At 38.4% G+C, this 20,535-nt stretch overlaps 1 protein-coding gene across 5 annotated transcripts in view; it reads right to left on the bottom strand.

The window, feature by feature from the left end:
- Positions 1–20,535, bottom strand: part of LOC141995930 (sodium channel protein type 2 subunit alpha) — a 124,718-nt gene that overhangs the window by 24,739 nt on the left and 79,444 nt on the right. For all 5 annotated transcript variants that reach the window (XM_074967468.1, XM_074967466.1, XM_074967469.1 and 2 more), the window contains 3 exons: positions 6,292–6,412; positions 5,752–5,906; positions 3,801–3,974 (listed from right to left, as the gene is read on the bottom strand). In XM_074967468.1, coding sequence (XP_074823569.1) covers positions 3,801–3,974; positions 5,752–5,906; positions 6,292–6,412 — 450 coding nt within the window. The remainder of the gene's footprint in view (positions 1–3,800; positions 3,975–5,751; positions 5,907–6,291; positions 6,413–20,535) is intronic.

The raw sequence follows: 20,535 nt of genomic DNA, 5'->3' as shown, positions 1-20,535 counted from the left end.
TTCTGTATCCTTTACATGAACTATCTTGAAAGGCAGCAGATTCTTTTCTACCCAGGACATTATTTCTATTGCCACAGAGAACCTTTGACCTCTGGTTACTCTCTGGTTTTGGAAGTGATATAAACATGCATGCCTCAATCATAAGCCAATCTGTCATGAGAGGTAAGAGGAGGCTTCCTCTGCAAGTACGATAATTGCCCACTATGTGGTTTCTTGCATCTTCTACTGATGTAGTTAGTACTGGTCACTGTCACAGACTGAACTTGGTGGACCACTGTTCTGAGCCCATATGGTCATGTGTGGGGTTTTTTTTCTTTTTTTGAAGACACTCAATAGAGGTGTTGAAGTTAGCCAAAAGCATGTGTACTACAAAACATTGGAAATTTCTCCATATTGAGTATGCTAAGTTCTAGAGTGAAAGTTGGCTTGGCTTTCAGCATTTTGTTTGTCCTTATCTGGCAACAAAGGGACATTGAAATGCAGTCTGAGAATGACACCTAATTTTGCACTGTATCAAGTGCACGATCCTATGTCCTCGGAAGGAATTTCAGCAGGTACATTTTGAGAAACTCACTCAAGGGATGAAGCTGAAGCATGGCACCAATAATCCTAGCCATTGGAGAGAACTTATCCCTCCGGAAATGATTGATGCAATGTAATTTTAGATCTTTGCTAATCTTCACCATTATGGTAAAATTATTACCATACCCATGTCTCTTTTGGTATCTTGGAGAGCAATTCTCTGCATTAGGATCAAAAACTCTTCTTGGTTTTCAAGAACTGGTGGCTATGAATCCTTTCCAGCAGCTGTTCATTTATGAATGGGTCTGTTTCTCTGTTCATACTGATTAGCATGTTGTCTATGCGTGGTTATGTGCAACCTTTGCCTTGCTGTGAGAACTACAGCCACTGAGAACTGTGGTTGAGGCTTCTTTGCAATCTCAGCTACTACTTTCTCTAATGTTTAGCCAGATAGCTCCTTGCAAAAAGTTTGAATGAACAGATATCCATTTAGGATAAACGATGGCTATTTATGGGTATAACATGGCTGTCTTGTAGCTACCAAGTCAGAATCTATTCATTGTCACAAATCACATCAAGGGTTTGACCAAGAGAGAACCAGAAATGTCTCGCTCCGAGCAAGTATCATACTTCTAGACAATGAGCCACTTGTTTGCCACAAAATAGGTTTTCTTTACTAAATAAAATAAAAATAAAAAGACTTTGGTCTGAATGGCTTTAGCTGAGGCTTTGAAATTGCTGTGCAGTGTGTCATCACTCATATAGTCTATGGGGTCTTTTAGAAGGAAGTCCCCTTCCAAAGGTGTGACTCTGTCTTTCATTGGTGGAGCTACTGCTGTACCAACCTTAAGGTCCCCAAATTTATGAAATGTCTTTGTTTTTATATAAACATTTTAGTTTAACCTCTGTTTAATTAGATATCCTCATCTGAATCTTATGATGCCCTCAAAGGAGACAGTGACAGGAAAACATGCATCTAATAAAAAGGAAGTTATTTTATTAATATTGAGTTCCTTGCAAACCGCTGACTGACACCCTCTCCTCACAAAGTCCTGAAGGATTTTTTGTTGATGCATCTGTGGTATTTCTTCCTCTGGCTGATTACAGGGGGAGGTAGTACACTATTCATCCTGGCATAGGGACCACACAACAGAGGGAGGTGACTGGTCTCAATTGTGAAAGTAGCTGGCTAGATATCCTGGGAACAAGAAAGGCTGCCAGTTTGTTCCCAAAGGCTGGCTAGCATCCAAGTAAGTACTGTAGAAGCAACCTACTACCACTTGAGGCTTTACACAGTAGATCAGGATCTCTTTGAATGTGGAAAGGATTTCTCCCTTACTCTACTGTAATCCCATGAAGGTGCAGATTTGTGGGGAGTGGAATCTTCATGTGTCTGGAACAAGTGCTCCTAAGGCTTAAATGTGGAGCCAGCCTGTGGAGCAAGGGAGGGATGAAGCGAAAGAGTCTGAGCCTCTTTCGTTGGCGGAGCAGGGTTTATAGCTGATGATCAGAAGGCATAATTCCCATTCCGCTGCTGCCTGAAATCTGAGCCCCTTTTCCTGGCAGAAGGCCCTTGGGCTGAAAGCCAGACAGGCACATCTTCTATTAGACTACAGCCTGAACACAAGGACTAGGATTCTCCACATGCCTGGATATGCTGCAGGGTGCAGGAGGGACGGTGAGCATGACAGAACACTGTGAAAAAGACACTGTACAGGAGAAAAGCCCCAGCAAACACTCTCTCAGGGGAAGTATGCAAAGGACATACTTCCCTTTGCCTTTCTGGGACCCAGAGTCTTAGACGTTTGTAGGACTTACCCCTGAGTTTAAAGAGAATCCCCCAATTCATAGTAGGAGGAGGGGAAGCTGTATAGGTGCCCTGCTTCTTTCCCCAGGGAACTGAGGCCGCACTTCAGTATCTCGGGGGGAAGGGGCGGGCGCCTCTGGATTCTTTCAGGGTTTTTTTTCCTCCTCCAGTTCAGTTCTGTTCCAGGACTTACCCTCTGAGTGTGCTGGATAGCTTCCTCCCTATCCTTAGACACTTTCCCCAAAAGCTCAGAAATACCTGATTGAGCTTTTCTGTATTGGAGCTGCAACTCCTCAGGGAAGGGTGGGGATGTGACATGTGGGACCAACTCTGAGCCCCGTACCCTGGCAGTGCAAGAAGGCACTGGCTGGTTGGGAACATGCAGGGCATAGTTCACCCTCTCTAGATTCTGTAAGTGTTGCTTCACATAAGGAACACCACTTAGATTTAAGCCAGGTGTTTGCAGGACAGCTCTGCCATAACTAAGTGGGTGCAGAGGACTTCATCAGGGAGGCACTGCAGTGTCAGGTCCACCAATGTTGTTATTTACATGATCCGGGGGTCGAGGAGAAGGAGGAGGAAGATTCTAAGTTGCAGCTGCACAAAAAAAAGTAAAATAAAGGTTTTAAAACAAAATGGTCGGGAGAAACTGAACTGCCAACTTTTTCCACGGTCAGAGGCAGAAAATCTGGTGAGCTGAGCTGAAGGGCAGAGCTTAGTCCTGAAGCCTCCAGCAACACTGGACTGCCTTTGAGTTCCATGGGTGGGGGGATTAGCCCATTACTAATGAATGAGGAGATAAGCTGTGCAACAGAATCAATATTTAAATAAATGATATTCTATTATTGTTTAACAGTGCAATTAAAACTGTGATTAATCACAATTAATTTTTTTAATCGTTTGACAGCCCGAGTTGTGACACCTAGGACACATATAGGTCCTATATAGTACCCGGGGAATTCTCCCACAACCCCTAAGAGACTTTTTCTGGCCCGGGTATGCTGCTGCTGCAGGAAAAAGCAGGGGACTGTGTTTTACTTTGAGATTATACTAATTAAGGAGTAGAGAATTTATCACAACTGTGGTTAGAGTATTAAAAAAAAGCCCCCCCAAAGAAACATGTTAACAAATATTAAAAATCCATACATTATAAAAATCACGATGATAAATGACATTCTTTCAAAGTGAAAAAAGGAAGAAAAAAAAGTATAAATGTACATTAATAACATAATAAAATGTCCAAAGAATATCAGCAAAATGTTCAAAGCTACTGTTGACTTTCAGTAATTTTTGCCTTCAAAATTGGAACTACTGGGGCCATATTGTGCTGAAAGTTTTTAAACAGCGCTTCACACTGGAATAAATTGAGAGTTTGGCTTAAAAATCAATTACACAAGATAAGCGAGATATAATATTGTGAATTAGGGAGCATGATGGACTTGTAACACAGTATATAAAAGAGAATACATACATCAACAATCAGGAAGTCCAGCCAGCACCAGGCATTAGTGAAATAGGTTTGAAAACCATAAGCCACCCATTTTAGAAGCATTTCCAGAATGAAGATGTAAGTGAAGACCTTATCAGCATATTCCAGCATGGTCTTGATAGTCTTGCGCTGTTCAATGTATATGTCTTCAAAAGCCTGTGAACAAAATATTTGTATATGAAGTGCTTATATGACTTAACAATTTGCTATGTAAGTCAAAGGAGCTGAGAAAAATATCCAGTATGCTTTTTTTTGTAAGGTGGTATGCATATAACAGACCATAGTTTCCCCACTATCCACACATACTTTCTCTTCCCAGTTAGAACAGGAGGCACCATTTCTTCTTCACTTTTTATAACACATTCCTTCCTTTCATGCCTATTATTAGAGCCCTGCAAATCCGTGGACCATTTCTCCGGATTGTGGCTTGGATGAGGATACAAATTTTGTATCCACACAGGGCTCTGCAGCATACTCTCTCCCAAATGGAGCAGCTGTCACCCAGCCCTCAGGCTCCAGCTCGTCTCTCTGAATTATGCAGCAGCGGGCTGTAATATGTGGCTATAGCTTGTTGGGCACTCTGCTCGGGCAGAGAAGGTAAACTACAACTCCCAGAAGGCGGTGCAAACATATGCTCCTACGGTGAGCCAAGTGCATTAGAGCTGTCGTGGCTGTGTAAGGGTGTCTGAGCCCCACACTGGAGAGCAGTGCTGCACACGAGGTCCCAGGATTGTAGCTTCCCTGGCTGGAGCGGGAAAAGAGGTACGGTGGGAGCAGAGTGGGCGGCGGGGCAGGAGGTCTCTGTGGAGAAGTGGGGGGTGGTTAGGCGTCGGGGGGTTGGCACAGCCTTGCATCACTGGTGCACGGTGACCTGTGGAGCTGTTAGTTAGAGCCCTGCAAATCCATGGATATCCGCTTTATATCCGCAGAGATCCACATCCGCGAATAGCGGATATCCACAGAGAATTTTTGTGGATCGGAGTACAGATACACATTTGGTATCCGTGAAGGTCTCTATTATCTCATTCAGCTAAGATGAATGATGATCCAGAAAGCTCACTCCAGTAGAAGTCTTTGAATCTCAAACTCCTTTTCCTTTTCCCCTAGATAATAATAACCTGTTGACATTGGGATCTGAACTCTGCTAGCTATAACTATGTGTCAACATAGTTGCTGCAAGCAAGATCTAGTCCTGACTATTGTGGACAGGGCTTTTCTGATAACCACACCAATGAAACCAAGCTATATAGATTAACTAGCAAAGCAGTCTTCAGCATGATTTTATAACAGCTCTCAGGCAAAACTCTGTCCACATTTGTCAGGGAACCTGTGCAACAAACCTGCCAGTAATAAATGCATTTAAGCACAATTGTAGGTAGTACAGTATATTCTATACTTAGTATGGAGCATTAACTATTGAAGCGTTTATGCAATACACCTGCTTTCATTCCAGCCTGGAAACTAAACATTTGAATGAATCACTTCTGCACCTGAGACCTCCATATGATATTTCAACCTGCTGATGGTGCATCCTGGGTCAGTTGTAGTTCATTTATATATTACAGAAGCAGAAGGAAACTAACAATTCATATTCTATTTCTGTTTAAGGAAAATAAAGAAAAAAGTCATTAGCAGATAAAGAGTAAGTGAAGATATTTTGATGCGTGGCTCACATATCTAGGTTCCTATTTCAATATACAACTGATATTCAATCCTCCATGCTTGTTGCATTTATAGCCATCAAGAACTTCTATATATACTACTTTAAATGCCAAATGTTTCTTTAGACAACTTCTGTGGAGATACGATGACATTTCAGAATTGGGATTCTTTTTCAGTGGAAGAAAAACTATGCTAAAGATATCTATATGATTAATCACAGTTCTAAAGCTTAATGTTAACATATATCTCAATTGTTTCACATTACAATTACCAGAGCACCACTGCTGAGGAGAATCATGAAGACAATGAAGGTCTCAAACCAGTTGTGTTCAACTATCTTGTAGCAGGTTTTCCTAAGATTCCACCATATTTTTCCTTTCCCATCTTCTGTGCTGACTTGACAGCACTTGAACTTCCGTACACAGCCTGGTAAATGTGATATTAAGTTGTGAGACACGGAAATAAGATAACAATGTATTCTGAAGCATTAATTAACTGATACCAATTTGACTAACTCTAGAGTTATTCTAAGGGATGTTTGTAAACAAGTGTCCCCCTGAATTCTTCAGCACATTAGTCTCACTTTTTGCAGGAAAAATAAGATTTGTGTAACATATTTTAATACCACCTATTAGGCACCATTGGAACCTGCAGAGCTGTATGCCTGCTGCAACACCTCTGAAGGGGATACTAATGCAAAAGGGAACTGGGAGCATAATCAATAGCCCCTCTTGCTAGTTACTAGTACTGTTGGTGGGGAATAGTTTATGGAAGCAAAACACTCCACTAGACAACAATTTGCATCACTCACCTTCTGTAAAACAGGCTTCTGGTTCAAGAGCTTCTTCAGGTTCTATCTCTGGCTGTTCTCCTTCTTGAGGAAGTCCAATATCAACTGTACTACCTTCAGATGAGCTGGATGCATTTAGCTTCTGTAAATAAAAGCCCACATAACTGTTTTTTAACCAATACGTTTATTTTAAACAGAAAATTAATATTTGTAATGCATAACAAAATACTCTGCATGTATTTTAGAGCTCTTAAGTTAAAAGCATATTACATATGTAATGACAAATTGCTTTACTACAGGCAAGGTCACAAGATTAGAAATGAGATCACATGGATTTTTTTCCTAGTGAAAGTATTCTAATGCCTTCATACAGGGAGTCACCAGAATAATTTGGCTATTTTCTGCACCACATATGAGAATTTTGAAATGAAATTTCAGTACGGTTAAAATTAGGTGCCGTCTGTACATTGTGCTATTAGGTTATACCAATCATGTTACTGTATTGTAGATTATACCTGTGATACTCAGACTGAGGCTCCCGAGCCACAAGTGGCTTTTTAATGTGTCTCTTGCAGCTTTTTGCAGCACATATTATAACACTGTGATTTAAATATTAACCAGTTTAAGTTATCAACCAATCAGAATGTTTTTACTATATTATTAACCTACTAACTGTAGTTGATAAAATAATAAAACTGAGTCAGTCATTTTGCTGTGAGAATAATATATAGATATATCATATATATAAAAACTAAATATTTCCCCATCATACTGTTTAAATATGAATATCATATATACTCGTTCATAAGCCAAATTTTTTTAGTAAAAAAGGGAAGCATCAGAGAAGGGGGTTGGCTTATGAACAGGTATAGAGAGGGGGAGAGGTCAGACACAGCCCCTCCCCCAAACAGAGGGGGCAAGGAGAGTCAGCATAGCCAGCAGAGCCAGAAGGGAAGAGGCGGGGCCAGAGTCTCTCTGCTTCTGGCCACGCTGCTCTCCCCCCAGCCTCCAAAGCAACTGCAGCTCCAGGGCTGGCAGGCTGCGGCGCCGCCACCCGGTCTGGCCTGCCAGAGCATGCTGCAGCCGCACCATCAGGCTCAGTGGAGCAGCTCCGGCCAGGCCAGAGATATCTTCCCCTGGCCCTCCCCAGCTAAGAGAGTGTGGGGGTCCCAGGCTAGGGGTGTAGTCATGTGGGGGGTGGTCACAGGGGTTACTCCCCTGACCCCTAGCTTCTCCCCCCCAAAACATTTCCCCAACAGTTGCTGTCCGGGCCCGTCAGGGTAAGCAGCTGGCACGCCGGGACACTTTGTTTACTTAGATTTACCTCAGTGCCTGCGGACACTTGAGGTAAACAAACCATCTCAGGCTGCCAGCAGCTTATCCTGATGGCCTGCGAGCCAAAGTTTGCTGACCCCTGAATTATAGCGTCAGCTTATCAATGAGTCATAAAAATTTTCCATTTTGACTTATCCATCTTGGGGGGGTCGTCTTATAAACGAACCATACTTATGATCAAGTATATCTGGTATATAGCACTACAGTAAATGAAACAATGAATTCACATTACTGTGGCTCTTTTTAATAAATTGATCGCTAATTTGGCTCTGGAACCACTGAGGTCTGAGTATCACTGAATTATACTGTGGATAGCATATCGTTTTCCCAACATTATGACCAAACCAATAGAAAGATGCATAGCAGTATTTTCATGTCTAATGTAGATGGCATTCTATCAAATCTGTCAAATCTAAAAGTTGATATTTAAACTTTTTCATCTCATTGACATGAAAACATATATTACCAGTTGTTTATATGTACTTTTAAAGTTTTTAGATTTTCAAAAGAACAGCACATTACTTTTAGAGCAATAGCCATTATTTTGCATTCTCTTTTGCCAATGCACTTATATAGTCTATTGTGCATTTTGAAACTACTTGTTACTCTGGTACAGTACACATACATGTCCAGTTAATACATAAGTAAGCAGAGATATTCATACTTTTAGGATAGCTGAAATGAAATCAAACACTTTTCAGAGAAAATTGTAATAAGAATATTGTGTCAATGAACCAAAGTCAGTGATGTAATCCAAATCTTCAACTTTGTTCTTTTAGGCTAGGATATCATATGGTTATCAACGGACAAATGTGAGTACCATACTAAATAAAAGTAGTTTTTATCACAGCGTTCTATGACTTCTTACAATGTTATTACCATGTAGTGTATAACATCAGTAAAATGGCTGCATTGATAAATAGCTAATTTTATAAAAGGAATGATGTAAGCAGATTGAGAGTACATACTCATGTGGTGTTAATGTTAGACAGATGGTTGCTGCATTGCAGCATTAAAGACACCTTCTCTACTTTGCTGACACTTTTGAAGCTTAGGTTAGAGGCATTATTCCAAGGAAGAATGTTCTATTATTATGGAGCTTCACCTTTTTTTAGTGCTTGGAAAGAAAGTTAATGAAAAGAAAACCATTTTATCTCCTGTTCATCTTAATTTGTGAATACAGAAAGCAGACATAAGCTTATAAAATATTTTAATACTGAACACAAAATACAGTACATTCTTCAGGCTTAAAGAGAACTGATTTGCTTCTCACATATTCTAGTTTTACGATGTTGTAATTCCACTGATTTCAATAGATTTATACCAGTGTAGTTTAAGAGGCGTGTCAGATTTATAATCCTTTAAGCGTAGCTCTTATATTGATGAAATCAAATTGTTTACTGTAATTATATGAAATTGATTGATTCCCACAATTAAAACTGTTACAATTGACCCATCTAGGATGCCCAGACTTTGGGCCAAAATTTGATCACTTTATTTAAGTAATCCAGTTGAAGTCAAATGGGTGACTAGTATGAGGTGAATAATATTTGACGCTTTGATTATATTAGCAGATGTATTACTTTTGATTTAATTTTATATGGTCTTGTTTACAAATAAATCCTCCATTTCTAGCAAAACTATTTCCAGCAAAATATTTAACAATGCTGCATAAAGAAAATACACTAGGAAAACATAAATGTATTAGAATTTTTGCTTTTCAGGAAATCTTGGTTTCCTTAAATCAAGATTACCTAATCTTTCTGCAATATGCATGATTTACAAAGATCCCTTATTTGAATGGTGTCTGAAAGTGCTAAGCAAGTTAGCATCTAACATGCCGGAGTTTGCTACTGCCCAGAGGATAGACACCAGTCTAACCAGTGCAAATTTTGAGTGTACAGCCAATATGCAGGACTGGGCCTTTGTTAGTTGATGAGCTGCAAACTTAAAAAAAAAATGCAGGAACCTCCAAACTACATAGCAGAGAGACTAGTGTCCATGATTAAATGCTACAAAATAAAATATTTCAAAATCTCATAGGACACTGGCTGTATTGTGGGGAAAATTGTAATAATGATTACAGATTCAAATATTCAGGAATTTTAAGTTCGGTGGTGCAGTAGCATTTTCAAGTATTGTTGTAGGAAAGGGGGATGCAGACAACTCTTCACTCAGAAAACTTTAAAGGTAAATGTGTAAGTGCTGTAACCCATCCTGGGCAGATATATCAGTCAGAAATAGCCCAGTGTATATGATACAGTGGATGGTCCTAGAGCCTGCCAAGTAGGTGCTTTGCGCTGACTGTGGGGGGAAGTGACCATTTGGAACAGGTCTGTAGAATCTGGGAAGCTAATGGAAATTCTGTGAGCAGTTTAGGGTCAGGATGGAACCCAGAGTGACTAGTTCTACTAATTTAAAATAAATTAGTGGTATCTGAAATGTCTGCTACTAAACTGGACAAGGATATTGAAATCTGCAACACTAAAAATATATCACTTTTTTCTTACAATTTTCAAATTGTACAAAGAGGTGTAATGGTCAGTTTGTCTTATTTTTACCTAAACCTGTTCTCTTGTGTGTTCCCAAAGGAAGACTTACTGTATTCTTAGGGATATACGGATAAATGTTCTCCTATAAATTCAGGATCTTTTCTCTTTCTACAAGTCTTTCTTCTATTTCCAAACCCTACAGATAGCTTAGTATCTCAAAGAAGTGGACAGAGTCTTTTCACATGCACAATATGAATGTACCCTATGGGACATAAAAAAATTACTTAGCTGATTTTCACTCATCTAAACTTGCCCAGTCATAATGGAAGACACAATTTTCTTCTCAATATCAAAAATACACAATGTTAACTGCAGCTCAGGCTCACTTGAGTGGTACAGAAATAGCTGGATCAGGATAATCTCTGAACTCCTCTCCTTGTCACCTCTAGCAGTGCTGACATTTTCAGGAGTTCTCTGTCCACTGGCCTTAATGCTTAGCAAACAACATATGGAAAGGTTTACAGTGATGAGGATTTGACATGGATTTAACTTCTTTGATTTCCATGACCTATACCTTATGGACAAGGCTTAGAGGAAGTCCTGCAAGTGTGAAAAATTATTTCAGAGTGTATTGTGCATGTTATTTCAATGGAATATGGGTGCCTAGCTCCTTTAGGCTTCTTTGAAAATCCAAGCCTATGCATATAAGACTAAATTCTGGCCTTCTGTCCATCCATGACCTTCACAGGGGAGTCAGTGGGAATCCTATCCCCAGATATGTGGTCAGAAATCACCCAGTGTATTCTTTATGAAGATACATATATCAAATTTGCTGGAAATAGATATTGTGCAACACAAATAATTAAAGTAACAGAATTTAATAATTACATGAATTCAATTAGTATTCTAGTGTAATATATGCAAAATTACAGAAAATGCATTTTTGACACAGCAGTTTAGCTATTGTGAAATACTGCCTCTATAATGGTAAAACTGACGAGTAAAGGGCCAGATTCTATAGTTCTCAAGTAAGGGCCATAGAGTTTGGCTTACTGTGAATACCAATTATCAATTTCAGTAAAAGCCATAAATAAGATAAACGTCAAAGTATATTCCAAGTACATAAATTTACACCACAGCATAAAAATTACCTCTTAATGATACAATAAATAAATAACTTTAAAATCAAGAAAAATACTCTCTTTGTACACTGTGGAATTACATTAAGATTTTACTTGCATCATTCCAACCTGGGCAGCATTTATAGCAAAAATGCTGCAGCAATAGCAGAGCAAACAAAAATTATGAATTGGTTAAAAAGATAAATCGAAGTTTGAAAAATCTATTGTTCATTTTTGTAAAAGGAAAGTAAAGAGTTTAGAAACTCATCCATTGTGAAATCTGTTAATCCAGAAGGAGGTCATTGCAAGAATGAATAAGTTCTTATCACTGAAGTTACATGAGATTTATTCTGTAAATATTTTAAAGACTGTTAGATAACTCAAAATGGAAGATTAGGGATAACCAGGATGATAAGAGAACAAAATGATCAAGCAGAAACACAATATAGTATGACAATTAATTACCAGGAATATTAGCTATCAGTCTTTATTGATGTAGGGTAAGTATTTGAATTTTATGGATGGTAAATTGGGTCTTACTAGTCTTGTCTCACAGAAAATCTGGTATGCTTCTTGTAAAGAGCTGTAATTATAATCACATGAGTTAAGGTAGGCAGATTTACAGTCTGCTTACCAAAATAATGAACAGCACCAATAGCAGTTGGTATTTGAAACAAAACAAACATATTTTAAGTTGTCTTGTCCTACTGAGAGTTCTGTTACTCTTCCACTCTTGATGTCATAGAAGATATATTTCATAATATGCTGTTCCTGTATGTCTCAGATAAGATTACTCTATCAACAACTATATAAAAACAATTACCCAACTGAAACTTACAATGAGTCAGTATTATCTGCAGATAGGGAAATTTTAACACTGATATGTTCAACAGAAAAAATTATGTGTGAGAAAAGTTCTAAATATTGTAAAGATTACTCAACCCCTCTGTGTGTCTGTGTTTTTTTCATGTTGCGTTTTAATTGTGGCATTCTATATGGATGTTAATAAAACTAAGTACACATTAGAAGGTTGTTTATGAGGCAACATCTGCAGTAATTAAGATGTCAAACCATACAACTAAATTCAACAGGTCAAGAAAAGTTCAACATTCTTAAAAAAAGCAGTCACTGAAATGGCTCTCTAAAAATGGGATGGTTTAAAATACCGTAACACAAATAGCAGCTTTCAGTAACAGCCATTTTGCAGGTAGACAGCTAAATCCTATTCTCGCATGAGGCAGATGACACAGGGGTGCGAAAGAATGTTGCATTACTCTATCTCAGTGGTTCCCAAACTTGTTCCACCGCTTGTGCAGGGAAAGCCCCTGGTGAGCCGGGATGGTTTGTTTACCTGCCGCGTCCGCCAGTTAGGCCGATCGCAGCTCCCAGTGGCCGCGGTTCGCTGCTCCAGACCAAAGGGAGCTGCTGGAAGTGGTAGCCAGTACGTCCCTCGGCCCGTGCTGCTTCCAGCAGCTCCCATTGGCCTGGAGCAGCGAACCGCGGCCACTGGGAGCCGCGATCAGCCGAACCTGCAGACGCGGTAGGTAAAGATACTGGCCCAGCCTGCCAGGGGCTTTCCCTGCACAAGCGGCGGAACAAGTTTGGGAACCACTGCAGTCTATCTGTATCCAGCACAACACCCTGGCACAAGTCAGGCCACTACCACACACTAACTTGTGGTTTAATATGTGGGGCACATTTTGGTATTAGCCTGGTTACTGCAGATGACAGCATACTGCAAGTCAGGTTGGGAGCAAGACATCTGTCCCCTAACTTGTAGACTGTGCCTGCCAATTTATAATCTAGGCATACCTCCAAGGCATCCAATAACTTCTTTCTCTGCACACCAGTATTCCGAAGAACTACATTTAGTCCACATTTTATACTGGACAGCATATATGCTGCCCTTTGTGATGCAATGCATCCCTAGATACAAACAAATTAATTATCAAAGACAAATTTTACCTTTGTTAACATACCTTTGGATATCCTTATCAAATACTGAATTTCTATGTTTGAGAAAGTATGTAATCACTCAGGTTACAATAAACATATCAGAGTTAACTGTTAGGATATATCTACACTGTAGCTGGAAGCATGCTTCCCAGCCCAGGTAAACAGATTCGTATTAGCTCTGCTTGAGCTAGCACACTAAAAAATGGCAGTACGGACACTGCAGCATCAGCATCTGAGCTGAGACCCAGAGGTCAGGTGGGCTTGGACCTGAGCGGCTAGTCTGTGCCACAACTATCATAATGCTATTTTTAGCCTGCAGGTTTGAGCGGTGCGAGATTGAGTCTGTGTAGCTGAAAGGGGAGAAGTGCACCCTGCTGCAGTGGAGACGTGCCCTGTGACACTATGTTCAAAAGTCAGGCTGCTCGACTGGAAGTTACAAAGAGAGAATGTTTTTTTCCTGAATAGCAAACTAAGGAAATTATTGTGATTCAGTGGTGTCTACTTTGACTTATGATATACAGACACTTTCCCTCCTACTTTTCATATAATATATGAAAGATACAAAAATACTTACATAATGTTTAAAGCATCATTATCCTGGTCAGCACACATAGGTATCTTTAAAATTTCACATTTACCAGTAACACCTTAAGTCATGCTTCAATTAGCAATACGATACAAGAGGAACAGCTCTTAGTTTAGGTTTTTAAATAGAAATGAAAAGTTGAAAGCAGTCTGGCCACGGGGGAAGGATTACAAAATGTAGCAACAGAGTCTATCAAGAGCTTTTAGATATGATTTATTTTTTGAACTTCACACGCCCCTCACGGATTTATATAATTTTGCTTCACTTACATCCAGGCCCCTTTGAACTTTTAGCTTTTATTATTTATTTATGTATTTTTAAAATGCTAAACTGAGAGTGATAAACAGCTCTGAGTTTAACTTCTTAAAATAAACGTCTGAAATTTCACAATTGGCCAGGATGCGTTGAACAGCTGCTGAAATCAGGTTGAAAGGGACTGAGGAACCAAAGAGTAGAACAAGAGGGAGTAGAAAGATGGTGCAGACAGAGACCCTGTTTTTTTAAAATAAACAGCTTTTTCCAAATACCTGCAGAAAAAATATTTAAAATAACTGAAACAATAGTTTCCTCATTTCTCATTTTTAACCCAACTTACTTATGTAAGAGTTGCATGGATACCAATAGGTAAATGAGATGATCTGTGATGAAAATGGTGATGTTATATCCAAATTGATACAATCAATTTCAATACAGCTATATCACAAACTAAAAAGGCCAAATGGCTAAAAAGAATTTAACTTTAGACCCTGAGGTCCAGTTTCTAGTTTCGGTGTGCACCATTGCAACTCTGCCACTATAACGAAAAGCAAAATTTGGATGTCATTCTTTATAACCCCAATATACCATGGCATAACAATTCTGTCAGTTCAAAGAAATGGGAGATCACAACTAAAAGCAAATTAGTAGATATTGACTATGGCTGGGCAGTTCAAATACGTACAAAAGCATTCACACTGGAAGTACTCTAAAGGCTTCTTTAAAAAACTGTTTAATTTGCAAAATCCAACATGAATGTTCATGGCTAATTCTCTAACAGAGAAAGGGGCTTCTGTTTATCAAGTTTAGATAATCTAATTGGGAGCAGAAACAATATCTTGTGATTAATTGACTGATCACATAGTGTGGAATTACAAAATACCAATATTCTGTGACCAATCTGTGAACAATCCATAGGGTTGAATTTTTTTTTTTTTACACAAAATATTTATTAAACAATTATAATGAATCATTGTAAAATCAGACTGTTGTAAAATAAGTTATTCACCACACAAATTTCACCACCTCTAAATTCAGTCAATGTCCACATTTACAGTGCGTTTTGTGCTGTTCCAGATTGACTACAGCATCATATTGCTTCGTGACATAATAAATAGCATGGTAATGTTGAATGGGTGAGATGGAGGACAGAACAAAAGAGGACATCCCTTGATTCAAAGTCAATAATACCTTGCTGATTAGAATTTTCATTTTACTTGTGATTCTAAGATGGAAATATGTTCAGCTTCCTCACAACAGACAGTTTTATCACTTTCAGATTTTTTTTTTTTGCCAATTTTTAGGATGGGTGTCTTCATTGTATAAATTAAAAGGCTCCACAATGATCAAAATGGGTTAGATTTTGCTCTCAGCTCCCTCTCTGCAATCCCAGACTTTGATATGGGTATGTGCGTAATTGAGTATAGAACTGGTTTCCAAATGTTTGATTGGCAGAATATCAGTTTTGTGTAAGCTGTTTTCCCAGATGATGGTAACATACTTTGATTGGGTAAATTAAATTTAAATGTTATGCTATATGGTGCTTCTGTTACTGCATGATATAGTCCATAATAATTAAATTGCCTATACAAGATTTAGAAAACAACAAATATTTCTGAAGATAAAAAATATAAACAAAATTACACACAAGTGGATGGTTATTTGAATTTGCAAATTACCTTAATTAAAAACTAAAATATAATAGCATAAGAAAATTCCAAAACATCAAGCAGCTTTCTATTATCAATATAACATACTCCTGGGCTTATTAAAAAGGTTCCTTTTTATGTTTATGAGAAACAATATTCTACTTGGTCCCTCTTATACCTTAGTTAAACTAAATCCCAAAACTTTATCATCAAAGCTGGAAAACTTACATAGCATGCACTTCAAACATGTGTTAGAATATCATTAAAAAGTTCATAGATAAGTCAGGATCTGATTCATAAAGATACTGGGGGGTGCCAATCTTGCCTGACCATGCAGTGATGTGAGTCACATGACTCAGCAAAGAGCAGTTTGAATGTTTCTACTATATTGCAATGGATGGGCAAGAAACATAGCTGAGTAGCATGCAGGCCAGTCAATATCCATTAGAAAATATATTTATATAATTATATATATTTATAACTTGTTGAGGTAACCTGTGTAAAAGTGGTGATACGTTGCTCTGCCTGGTTAAAAAAGCACCAGAGCTGCATTCTTGATTGATCCAGCTTGATTTTACGCCTGTGAGAAGTAAGAATTGTAGGAAATGAAGTTCAAGATACCAAGTATCTCTGCTTTTCTGCTCTGGAAACTCTTATACATATTGACTGATTAAAGACTTCAAACATTTATTTTAAGTACATTCAGAGACATATAATGAAATGTAAGAGTGTAAAATAATAAATGCTTTTTAGACCTCTGAATCCTGATTAAAATAAAAAATACATTATAACATGATTACAATAGCTCTAGAAAATGCCTCCATCTGTATTAAGAATTTTTAAAATATCAGATGAATATTTTTGATAAAATTATTATCCTGAAACCTACACTTTGGAGGGAAATCTAATGGATCAGTATTTCTATGGCACCCATTGCCAGATTGTCTAAAATCTGAGCCAATGTTCAACAAAGGAATGAAAAAATTCCTTTTGTATTCATTGGGTGCTGGATTGAGCCAGAGCACCAATATGTTATGTGATAGTAAGCTGGGGTCCAATTCTGGAAACCATCATTGATGTGAGTACTTCTTACTCATACTAGTAGGCCCATATATGTTAATTGCCATATTTGCATGGGAAAGCCATGCAATCTGTGGCTAAATAACAGAGTAAAAGAGGAAATTAGAAACAAAAAGACATCTTTTAAAAATTGGAGGGCAAATCCTACTGAGGAAAATAGAAAGTAGAATAAACTCTGGCAAGTCAAGTGTAAAAGTATAATTTGGCAGGCCAACAACGAATTAGAAGCGAAACTAGTAACAGACATAAAAACTAACAGCAAAAACTTTTTAAGTTTATCAGAATCAGGAAGACTACCAAACAGTCAGTGGGGCCATTGGATGATCAAGGTGCTAAAGGAGTACTCAAAGAAGCTAAATGAATTCTTTGCATCAGTCTTCACTGCAGAGGATGGATGTAAGGGAGATTCCTACATCTGAGCCATTCTTTTTAGGTGACAAATCTGGGAAACTGTCCTAGATTGAGGTGTCAGTAGAGGAGGTGGTGGAACAAATTAATAAATTAAACAATAATAAGTAACCAGGACCAGATGATATTCACCCAAGAGTTCCGAAGGAATTCAAATGTGAAATTGCAGAACTACTAACTGTGGTATGTAACCTGTTGCTTAAATCAGCTTCTACACCAGATAACTAAAGTGATGCCAGTTTTAAAAAAGGTTCCAGAGGTGATCCTGGCAACTACAGGCCAGTAAGCCTAACTTGAATACCAGGCAAATTGGTTGAAACCATAGTAAAGAACAGGATTATCAGACACATAGATGAACATGATATGCTGGGGAAGAGTCAACACAGCTTTTGCAAAGAGAAATCATGCCTCACTAATCTACTGAAATTTTCTGAGGAGGTCAACAAACATGTGGACAAGGGTGATCCAGTGGATATAGTATATTTGGACTTTCAGAAACCCTTTGACAAGGTCCCTCACCAAAAGCTCTTAAACAAAGTAAGCAGTCATGGGATAAGAGGGAAGGTCTTGAAAAGATGGCAAACACAGGATAGGAATAAATGGACAGTTTTCACAGTGGAGAAATGTAAATAGCGGGATCACCCACAGATCTGTACTAAGAGCAATGCTTTTTAACATATTTATAAATGATCTGAAATTGGTAAACAGTGAAGTGGCAAAGTTTGCAGACGATAACAAATTACTCAAGATAGTTAGGTCCAAAGCAGACTGCAAAGAGTTACAAAGGAATCTGACAACACTGGGTGTCTGCCTGGGCAACAAAATGGCAGATGAAATTCAATGTTGATAAATGGAAAGTAATGCATGTTGGAAAACATAATCCCAACTATAGATATAAGACGATGGGGTCTAATTTAGCTGTTCCCATGCAAGAAAGAGTTCTTGGAGTTATTCCAAACAGTTCTCTGAAAACATCTACTTAATGTGCACCAGCAGCCAAAAAAGCTAACAGAATTTTAGGAACCATTAGGAAAAGGATAGATAATAAAACAGAAAATATAATGCCACTGCATGCAATTCTGGTTGCCCCATCTAAAAAATGGCATATCAGCTCTCTGCCCTACCCACAGGTGCACATACACATCGGCTGGCTATCTTGTGGTACATTAAACACACAGTAAGGCCTTTGGGGAAAATAACAGGCAGTTGGCCCAAAACAGGGAGTTCTAAGGGCTCTACATTCTTGGCTTCATGATGCATTACAATTTCTACATATAGTGTGGCTATGACCAGTAACTTAACCGTAAAACAGCAGGAGTGAAATCTTGGCCCCACTGAAATCAATGCGGAGTTTTCCCATCAACTTCAATGGAGCAGGATATTTTGTTTTGCAGAGTCATTTACGGGAAAATACAAAAAAAGGGTGGGGTGAGCTTGACATGAAAATAGAGGGAATGTATTGAACAAAGATGTCATTTTTAGTCACTTTTCTGACCACAAATTCATCTTAGCAGAAATGTCCTCATTCTTCCTATAATAGAGCTCACAGTAGAGCAGAATCATCCAGAGAGGAGCATGAACTAGATTTAATTGGATAATTCTTTTCTTTCCAAATTGACTGGCAGGGGCTGCCACAGTATTAACAACAGTCCTCCCTCTGATGAGTACTGAAAGCGTCATTTCTCTGACGTTACCATTCCTACCTGCATGGCAGCATGATATGTGCCACTGAGAAAATTTCTGAACAATTATATTTGCAACACTATGTCCTTTGCAAAATATCATAAAAAGGTCTGATATATACCTCAGAACCACATTAATCTAAGGAACCATTAACAGTTTTGAAATTTACAATCAGGATTGATTTCTAGGCTAGCAGTTTGACACCTGGAAACTGACTTTATCTTGCAACAGGAAACTGAAGCTTACTACTAAGTAGGAAAATGCTAGTGGGAAACTTGTGTCCCATTGTAAACAAAATAGAAACATTTAACAATATTTCAGCATATCAAGTTGAACCACATCAGAGTAATAAAAATATTTACAGAACTATTCCCTAGATTAATTTTTTATAACCTATAACCTTAAAATTGCAGTCTATTCTAATTACAAGTTCCAAATTACTTTCAGCAACGTGTCTGCAGAGTATAAGAGCATTAATCCTTTCTATTAAAATCTCAAGCATGTAGCAGATTTTAGTACCTGAGTTACTGAGAGAAATTCATATCTAATGTCAGTGGGCCCAACTCTATTGATTGTAACAGAGTTGTACCCATTTACACGGGTAAGAATTCTGTTCATTGTTTTCAAAGATTAGTGTTGTTCCCCCAGAAATGTAAGAGAAGAGGTTTATGAAACGTCCTAGTTATATCCAAATGGATACTTACTGCCCTCTAAATATAACGCCATAGAAAACAACACAAACCCTGAATGAGGATGAAAGGAAAAGACTGGCAAAACATAATTGTTAAGAATAATTTACACATCTATAATGCCTTTCATCTGAGGATCTGAAGGTGCTTGGTAATCATTAGTAAATAATACCTTACAATACTCCTGTGAAATAGGAAGCATTATACCCATCCTACAGATGGAAAAACTGGAGAGAGTCTGAATGACCTGCCCAGGGATATAGAGTGACTCAATGAAAGAGCTGGGAATAGAACCTAGAACCCGTGCTTACCAACCGTCCCATGATTTGATCCCTAGAGAATGATCCCTCCAGCAATTATATCAAAATTAAGTGTTACTGTACCCAGAATAAAAAGAAAAGGAGTACTTGTGGCACCTTAGAGACTAACAAATTTATTTGAGCATACGCTTTCGTGAGCTACAGCTCACTTCATCGGATGCATTCTGCTACTCTGTACCCAGGATAGAAAGACAAGGTGAGTGAGGTAATATCTCTTATTGGTTCAACTTCTGTTGGTGAAAGAGACAAGCTTTCAAGCTACCCAGAGCTCTTCTGAAGAAGTTGGTCCAATAAAAGATATTACCTCATTCACCTTGTCTCACAAAAGCTTAACACCACTTTAAGATAAGGACATAGAACTTCATTATCCCTAGGAAATGGAGTTAACCATCAGAACCTGTAGTTCACTAACCTTCCAGAAGTAGTAATATCAATGACTGAGAACAACTATCTTGAAGGAGAGCTAATACAAAGGACATTTCTGCAGAGGCTTACAGTTTGCTAAATACCAGGTTAAGGAAACACCTAGATGCTGGAGATTTTAAATGAGGAAAATTACCTACTAAATAATTCATGAACACAGAGCAATCTTCTGCTTTACAGGATGAAGCTGAAATGCCTAACACTTTTAGTCTGAGAGGAGAAATACAGTTTAATAAGACTTATAAACCTGAGAAGAATAAAGAGAGGA

Source organism: Natator depressus, chromosome 11, assembly GCF_965152275.1.
Source record: "Natator depressus isolate rNatDep1 chromosome 11, rNatDep2.hap1, whole genome shotgun sequence".
Taxonomy (NCBI): Eukaryota; Metazoa; Chordata; order Testudines; family Cheloniidae; genus Natator; species Natator depressus.
This window is presented reverse-complemented; position numbering and strand designations above follow the sequence as displayed.